Source organism: Zeus faber (genome assembly GCF_960531495.2).
Source record: "Zeus faber genome assembly, chromosome: 7".
NCBI classification, from domain to species: Eukaryota; Metazoa; Chordata; class Actinopteri; order Zeiformes; family Zeidae; genus Zeus; species Zeus faber.
This window is the reverse complement of record NC_137203.1, coordinates 28,440,376-28,449,194: the sequence shown is the minus strand read 5'-3', so window position 1 is coordinate 28,449,194 and position 8,819 is coordinate 28,440,376. Positions and strand designations below refer to the sequence as shown.

Sequence of the window (8,819 nt, the reverse complement as noted above, 5' to 3'; positions counted from 1 at the left end):
GCGGTTTTACCTGTTGCTATAAAGTTGCTATTCAGTATATACAGTATATACAGTATATACTGTATATATCTCCCCCCCTATACGTATGTCTCCCTGGAAAATATTATTGACTTTCTGTTTGATAGACACCTGTCACACAGTGTGGCTGATAAGCCGGCAGATCCTCTCTCCCCACAACTGTTGAGAAGTAGCATTGATGTCATTATTATCATCACGCTGGCTTGGAGGGCACACATCCTGCACTCGGCCATATCGAGGGTTGTTTCGCAGGCACGGCTTCTTTTTTTCTTCTACGCATCGTTATTCCATCCACAGTGGCTCTTGATCGTCGAGAGATGCTGGTGGAAGAGGAGAGAGCCAGAAACGCAGAGACGTAGAGAGAACATTGAGCTGGAGCTATTAATTGCACGGGCCCTTACACTTGAATCCATCATCAGGAATCACTGAAATAGTGTCGCCGTCGTCCATTATCTTCATCCTGCCGCTGCCATCTCCCCAAATAAGCAAACTCATCCACATCATCACCGTCTTCTAATTTTTAATAATTTGGTTTCCCGCATATTAACAAACGTTCTTGTTTATTGTTTTTTGTATTTGTTATTATTTTTGTACTTTTTTATCATTAAATCTTTTGGGTTATTGTTTTTACTGTACATTATTTTGGTTATTTATTTAACACATTTCTATTGTTCATAGTTTAGTTTTAGGTTTATTTTTCTAGTTTATTCTTCTTAGGTGTTTTTATTGTTGATTGTAAAGGTTTAGGTTTATTGTGTATTTTCCCTTCTTTTCTGTGGAAAAATGTCCATGTTTGCTTGTGGATAATTGATGCCACAATTGGTTCCGCATCACGTTGGGTTTCAAGGACATTCTGAAGGACCGAGCTGTTCTGATAATGAGGATGAAGGATTCAACTTGGCAAGTGGAGCGGTGCTGGCGGCGTTTTAAGAAAACCATTGCTTTTCGGTGAAAACTCGAATGCTGCATCAAATATCTATTTTTTCCAGAATTTGGGAAATTCTCCAGGCACACAAAGCGAGATCGTCGGCACAGCGCTCAGTAGACAAATTCACCTTTATTGACAAGTACAGCAGTGTAGACACGAGGCGAGAGCCGGGGCAACACTCAGAGCAGTGCAGAACTCACATATGAAATACAGTCATACTTTTTTTTTTCCTTTTACCGAATAAGAAGCCTACTGTTAAGATTATTCATTCTGTCTTCACTTTAAAAGCTGGGTTAAAGGATAAAAAGCCTCATTAGAAAAAAAAAATAAAATATGAAATGGACTGAAAATCCCTTTAAGAAAGAACTCATTACACCTGTAAACTGTTTTGCTGATATAATCCATATATAGTACAAAACATGCATCCCATGTTATTCCAGAGCGGTCACTCTTACGATATTAACCGATTGCACAAAATCTAACTGAGATCGTAATAAATTAAAAAAAACAAACACATACATACGAATCAGTCACAGACGCAGCACGCAATACCTATTTGGCTATTCCTATTTCTCAGACACAAAACCTTATTTTCAAGCTACCATAAAGTTAAACACCAAAGTGTAGCGTCCTCTGACTACTGGGGCCATTGTCACAACAGCCTGAGGTAAGCTTCAGCACATGAGGCAATAGCTCAAATTCAAAGGCTAAAAACAGATAAGGTCAAAAAATAAAAACAAGATACAACATATCTCAATGACAAAGATTTTCTTCTATTTAACCGTCACAATCAGGAGACAAAAAAAATCGTAAAAGATTAAAGAATAAAAAGGTACCATTGCATTTGGATCCCTTAAGTTTTACAGTAAGACACGGGGTATGGACAGCCCCAGACGCTTCGACAAAGTGCCAATTTACCCCGGATCCCTTTTTTTGCCTTATGATATCTCTTTCGATCTAGGTAGTGCAACAAGACTTCAACAAATCAGACAAAATACCATGACAAAACAAAATAAAAGTAGAAAAAAAAATAAAATAAATGGCGGTTCAGTGTTCCCTTTTCTGTTTGCGGCCGATGTCCACCTCGTCTAGCCCCGTGGCCGACCTGGACTCCTGCAGCTCCCGCAGCTGGGAGTGCGTGCGGGGTGGTTGCTTCTTCAGCTTCTGCAGGTGGATGTCGATGGGGTCCAGCTCTGGCTCGCTGGCGGGTACGGGCAGGTAGCCACCGTCTCTGGGCAGGCACATGCACCAGCCGGCGCCGGCCAGGTCCAGCTCGCTGTACTCGAAGCCGGTCTTCTTCAGCAGCTTGAAGTCCACCATGTCCGGCGACTCACTCATGTCCACCAGCAGGTTCCAGAAGACGCAGCTCAGGATGATGCCCAGCAGCTGGTGGGGTTCGGGGGACAACATGGGAGCAGTGGGATTAGTAAAAATAATTAGAAAAAAGAAAAGTACTTCAATTGACTTTAGGGTATACATGTCGGCCAATAGCTCACCATTAAGTTTCAGACTTGGCTTAACAAGGGAAAGGCTTGAGTAGCCCTCCTCCAGTGGCTTTGCCTCAAATACCCAGAGCAAAAGTCATTGGGTATTGTCTGAAAAAACTGCCTATTCTAAATCACTTTTTAATCAGATGAAAAATATTAAGTCAATCTCACAGCATGGTATGTGGCAGTAAGTCATTTTTCGTCACGGTTTGAATTTGTACACCAAGCTCAAAATGGGGGCGCGCATAAAACCTTTTATGATGAAGTGATTTAATTTCAGAAGATTAATGTATTTGTTCGGGCGCAGAATGCTTTCAGAGCCTCTCAGTCGGGGACTGAGCTAACGATAGTTTGCTTGCTCTAACTCAAGTTCCATGATCATAGACAAAGCTCTCTAGCTTCCTCCTTATTGGTTTTCCCCGCACGCCATTCCTTTATAAGGTAATTGCCGACATATTTAAATCTCTCCGGTCATAATGTCCAGTGAAAATAATTCCCTCCGAGCACAATTTTAATTAGTGCTGGGTGGATCATTTAGATTTAAAAAAGTCTGCAGATCTGTTCATTTCCACGCTCGGCAAGTTTCAACAGAAAGCTTATCGGTTTGGACGATCTAAAGCTGATCTGAGAACTTCACCTCTGACCAATCGCGTTTGTCGATATAGAACTAAGCCCCGCCCCCTCCCTCGTGGACAGGTTGCGCTTGTAAAGTCACACACACGGAGCGGAGACAGAGCCACAGCGTCTATAACTCTAAGACAAATGGAAGATGATGTATTGTTTGGACATACAGTACATCCATAGTTTGGTGTTTTTTTGGGATATTTAAGTTCTGACCCAAAGCAGACGGTAAATATTCTTTGCGTAAAATATGTCGACGGGACGGCCCGATGAAGACGGACGTCACAAACTATATTATTTATTTAGACCTACTTGCCATATTTATTTTGTTTTTGATTTAAACAAAATTTTACTTTAGTGAAATGTTAATTAAAGCGGCTGCACTTGTTACTTATTGTTCACGAACGGAAATGATTCGATTTTTATTCGTAATAGTTATTTCATTAATACTTATTTATTTTTAAAATGACGTTTACAGATGGGCCTTATTTTATTTTTAATATTCAATAAAAAATGATGATGATGTCATTTTCTATATAGCCTGCTTATCAATTGTTTTTAAGCTCAGTAAACACAGAAAATATTTGACCAGAATCTCTCCCATTTGTCCAGGAAATTGAAATTTTCCAGGATGCATTGACCAGCACCAATTTTTTCTTATGGAAAATCTGCTGCATGAATGTGCGCCTTACTGAAAATTTTAATGTACCCATCAGCCTATCAGCTGCGGCCTGCCCCTATAAAGGGGCCCTACGCCTGCTGTTCTTCTCCCCAAGGATCTTCAGCGACCCAAGGCAGGAAACTCTAGAGGACTTTGTATTGATTTGCGAGCAAAAATGTGAGTTAGGAGGAGCGAGCTTCAGGTACGCCGCCGCTAGTTGGCGTGGCGAGCGAATCCGGCCATCATCCCGCGTCTCACGCCTTCACTTCACGTGGTTACCTGACCGTGGAAGCATCTCTTTTGTGCTCGCAATTTGTGCGTTTTGTGCAGTTATTTCGCCAAAAAAAAAAAAAAAGATTCTAACCATGGGTCCTAAGAAAGTAAGTGCTGAGAAGAAGAAGCGGATGATGTCGATTGAATTAAAGCATGAAATCATAGAAAGACATGAGCGAGGTGTGCGTGTGATGCAATTGAATCGAATTTTTTTAAGTTAACCGCGAAAGCGATTAACTGAGTGACCAAAAAAGCACGAAACACTCCTTCACCCTCCACCTCCACCATTATCTTCCGTTAGTCCAAGTCGTCTGATCTCCAAGGTAAACTTTATATTAACTAACTTTATAACTAACTTTATAAAACCAGTTTATTTCTTTACATTCCCTTTTATTATGTTTTATTATATTTTTATACAATATTTGTTATTTATAAATACATTTTTCTTATTTAAAAAAAAATTGGGGTGGTTTTTGGGGGGCTGGAACGGATTAATGGCATTTCAATTAATTTCAATGGGGATAATTGATTTGCTATACGAGCAGATTGAATTACGAGCTCTGTCACGGAACGAATTAAACTCGTAAGTCAAAGTACCACTGTACCTGCATCGTGGCTCAAGGCAGGGTGGATAGAGCGAGGTATCATAACATTTTTTCTCTTTGTTGAAGATGAATTTTTATTTATTAAAATAAAGATTTTTAGTATCTTCAATATTTCTATTTAATATAGGTGAATGAGACCAGATGGGGGCCAGCTGGTGAGGAGTTCTCCCAGCACCCGCTGCTCTGGAGCGAGGACGTCCGGTCTGGTCGATCGCTGGCGGTCACTGCCATTGGCGGTCGGAGGATGGCGCTGGAGGTCTTTGCCACTTCATCCCACACCTCCGGAGACAGCATCTCTTTGCCTAATGTCAAGGTGCCCAGAGAAGCACCGAGGAGGGCGATTTTGTTGGCCACTCCCGCCGATTGTGCTCCACATTTAAAGCTCTTCTCCGCTGACCCTGAGAGCAGCTGGTGGCGCATATTTGGCAGGGTGGGCCTCCTTTCCATCTGCCATGTGGCATGAGGGATCAGGAGCTCTACCAGTCCAGCCTCCACATGAGGACTCTTCCCTCTACGGCCGTAAAGGGGAGATAGGTGGAGACCAGCGCCTGGAGCACACCAGGTGCGGTTCCAGCACCGTCAATTTAGCAGTTGATGGCGGGGAACTGCAGGCAGAGGATATCCCTTCTGCCCGCTGACATGGTCTTATAGACCTCCACCACCATTTTGTCAGCTGCCTCGTTGATAGGATAGGGGGGAGGGAAATGCCCCTCCACGGTGCCGCTGAGCGAATGAGCCACCGGAAGTCGTCACGGAGTAGATGGACCGTGGCCATGCTACCCTCTGGCACCAGAAAGACGATCGATGCCCCGGGTTAAACTGCCTCCAAATACTCAGCCACAGGGCAACCCATCCGGGTTACGATGAATGAGCCAGTGGGGGATCCACTGGGTTCAGTGAATTGTCGCTGAAGTAAATGGGGAGTAGAACAGCAGCCGCAGACCACAGCTGACATGCTGATGGGTACATTCAAATTTTCAGTAAGGCACACATGCGCGCGGGGAAAGCCAAAAAGAACAAATGTTCCTCTCATATTTTTTTTTTCCACAAGCAAAAGAGGAGCAGGAGGAAAAAAACGGAATAGAATTACTTTCTTTTTAATGACAGCACCATATGATTTGTCTAATCATCTATTTCTGCAGCTGTTCCAAGGGCACCAGAGAATTCTCAAAGCAACCGCCAAGACAAAAACCGAAGCATATTAGTAATAACATGCAACGCAAAGGGTATTATCCCACTTCTTTGCTCATACCACGGCCGCTTGCCAATGACTAAAAATAAGGACCATAGTGTGCGTTTGTGGGTTCTTTTTTCTGTAATTCTGTAAACTGTAAACTTTTATATAAATGAAAGATTCGTAAACAACCCTAGCACCGTTTCTCCGGTCACCCCTGAGGATCTAATCAATACACAGAACATAATTCCTGCCACTGGATAATAACAGGATTCTTAATGTTGGTTCAATACTCCAATAAATGAGTCAAATCATAAGAACTACCTGGCAACGCAGTGGTTTCTAGAAATGATTGAATTCAAAAGTGTGTTTTACAATAACTGCCAACTCGCCATTTTATTGTCGCCGTAACAAAGTTTTTTTTTTTTTTTTGTTTTTTTTATATTGTCCAGGTTTACTTATTACTTATGTAATATAACCCAGCAGGATTACGAACAACACAGAGTGACATGTGAAGTGACATGAAAGGAATCTAAGCCAAGTCACCAAGGCAAAATACATATATCGACACAAATCTGTGTAGGGAACCTCTTTGTTTTGCAGACCAATCACCTCAACCTTCACACTGATGGCCGAGTCTCAAAGTAATGATTCAAGTGGAAGAGCCATCACGCATTCTCGTTTCTTGACTATGAGCTCCTCATAAAAGCAGCTCCTTGATGGCCCTTTGCTGTGTTCCCAATCATTTTACTCGTCTGCAGAGTCACCCTCTCCAGCTTCCAGATGTTGTTAAGAGAGCTGGGTCAAGGCTGTTGGAAATTTGGCAAACACTCGATGACAGTTGGCTCCTATGGCCTGTTTGCTGGCAAGATGGTACCCAAGTATTTGCACCGCTCCACTCTGGCTATTGTTTTTGTAAGTGTGGTAAGATGTTCCTGTGGGGATGGCACTCGCCTGAAGTTTTATTTTTTCTGCTCTCTAGGATCTAGGAACTAGTTTAAAGGTTTAAAGAGGACTGGAGTGTGTACGCAGAGCTGGAGGTCTTTACAACCACACTTAATCAAGGTTGTTGTAGGACAGTTACTAAAGCAGTCATCTGTGTAGCATTTGAATAGCATTGAAGAGAGCCCTGAGCCCTGTGGTGAACCTGTAGATATATGGCACTGATGGTCCTGCATTGTCCCCTGTATTGAACCCAGAGTGAGAAATGGCATTATCCAAAGAACAATGTGAGGGTTGAGCACCATATCCATCAGTTTCCAGACCGGTAAACAGAGTTGGATTGTTTTTAATGCATTGTGAAACAAACTCAAAGAATAATCACCCAAAGGATTCGGGGCTTCCAGGTGAGAAGCAACAAGGTGGAGCAATGTCAGGATAACGCCATCAGCTCCAATATTCTGTCAGTAAGCAAACTGAAGAGGATGCAGGGCTTTTAAAGCCACAGGTCACATCAAAGTATCTTTGGGTTGGTGTTCTCAGGTACTCAAGATATGATGGGATGAATTCCATAGGGCTGGAGCTTAATGCTCCTTGAGTGAGTGACTAAGCAGATCCCAGAAAACCAGTTCATCATGACACTTGTATAATTTTGCACAAATTATCTGGAGCAATAACCTTCAGTGCCACCTTTTTTAGCACCTCATCAACGTTCTTCACCCTTTAAAATACATTGCTGTTTTAGTTAAGGACAGTATCTCTGTTGTCTTGGGTCATATTTCTCAAGTCTATGATAAAAAGGTGTTGGAAGACCCAACAAACTGTCTGCGGTGTTTCTCAGACTGTGAGCCGGGTTCTATCTAGATTTGATGAAATACCTGACAGGCTCTTCAATCTTTTCCAAGCATCTTTTATTTGTCCTGCTGGAATCGAATGTTTAACCTTTCCTTTATACAGTACGTCCCACTTGCCTATTTAATATGATGTTGAGTTTCGCATTCTGCTCTATTCGGCTATGTGCATCTAGACACTCAACGCTGGCTTCCTAATGCATGCATAAAAAAGTCTGAAACACAGAATCATACCATTATTTGTCTGTTTTATAAACCACTCCTCTCCCATGTAGCTCTGTTTGATATGACAGAATACGGTGAATAGTGTCTGCTCTTCCAAGCTGCGTTTTCAGTTGAAGCTTGTTGTTTCAGTCGTTTTACTACTGCTTGTAGCAAAGGCAATATGCTAATGCAATAATAGCAGGCGCTGTCTAGTTTACAGCTGTTCAAATCATCCAACAATCCATTCCAATCAGACAGTATAATATTTTGTGATAACTTCGCTGCAATGCTCGTAGGCCTGTCTGTGTATATGTTACGGGTGAGTTTTCAAGGTGACGGCCAAAAACAGGTTTCACCTAGGAGAGAAGACAACTAAACATTTCATTCTGTGTTGAATTATGAACACATTCAATTTGTATAATTCAAAAAACTTTTGGCACAAGGATGGGCCATGCATCTGATGCTGCATTGTAACAGGCTAAATGGCTTAGATACACAGTATGTAGCCTTCTCAGCATGTTCATTTAAAGCACCAAACACTTTGAATGGATTCATTAGTAGGATTCTGCATATGTGAATTTAAGGGAGACCCACCTTTCAAGTATTCACGATGGCTGTGATCAAACAGCGTGTTTACGAGAAGGTGCCTCTCTGAATAACCTTTCCAACATGAGGTGTGAATATTTTAGTGAGGTGGTTTGTTCAATCCCAATGAGACAAGATTCACCGATTTAACTTAAAATTGAAATCAAAATGCCATCAAATTATGCAAACTCAAGATTCATTCAAAGGTTGCTTTCAGAGTCCAGATTTTGGAAACCTTAATAATGATACCTTTATCATGTTTCTGACAGCATGACAAGGCTATGTGGAGCAAGCTTCTGTATTAGTCTGCATGGAACAAAATAGTTTTTTGCTATTTTCTGAATGCAGATTACATTATACTAATGAACCGGCAGGCACAATGTTGCTCAGAGGCAATCAAATTGCAAATACGCTTCATTGAAGCCCACAGGAAGAGGATAGTTTAAATATCAAGGGTGAAAGTTGTGTTATTT

The 8,819-nt window shown here is 41.8% G+C and overlaps 1 protein-coding gene across 1 annotated transcript in view; it reads right to left on the bottom strand.

The window, feature by feature from the left end:
• Nucleotides 1-1,056: 1,056 nt before the first annotated feature.
• The window catches only part of LOC307232308 (tetraspanin-15), an 18,732-nt gene continuing 10,969 nt past the window's right edge, over nucleotides 1,057-8,819 (bottom strand). The window contains exon 8 of the mRNA XM_080003267.1: nucleotides 1,057-2,332. Coding sequence (XP_079859393.1) covers nucleotides 1,994-2,332 — 339 coding nt within the window. The 3' untranslated portion in view covers nucleotides 1,057-1,993. The remainder of the gene's footprint in view (nucleotides 2,333-8,819) is intronic.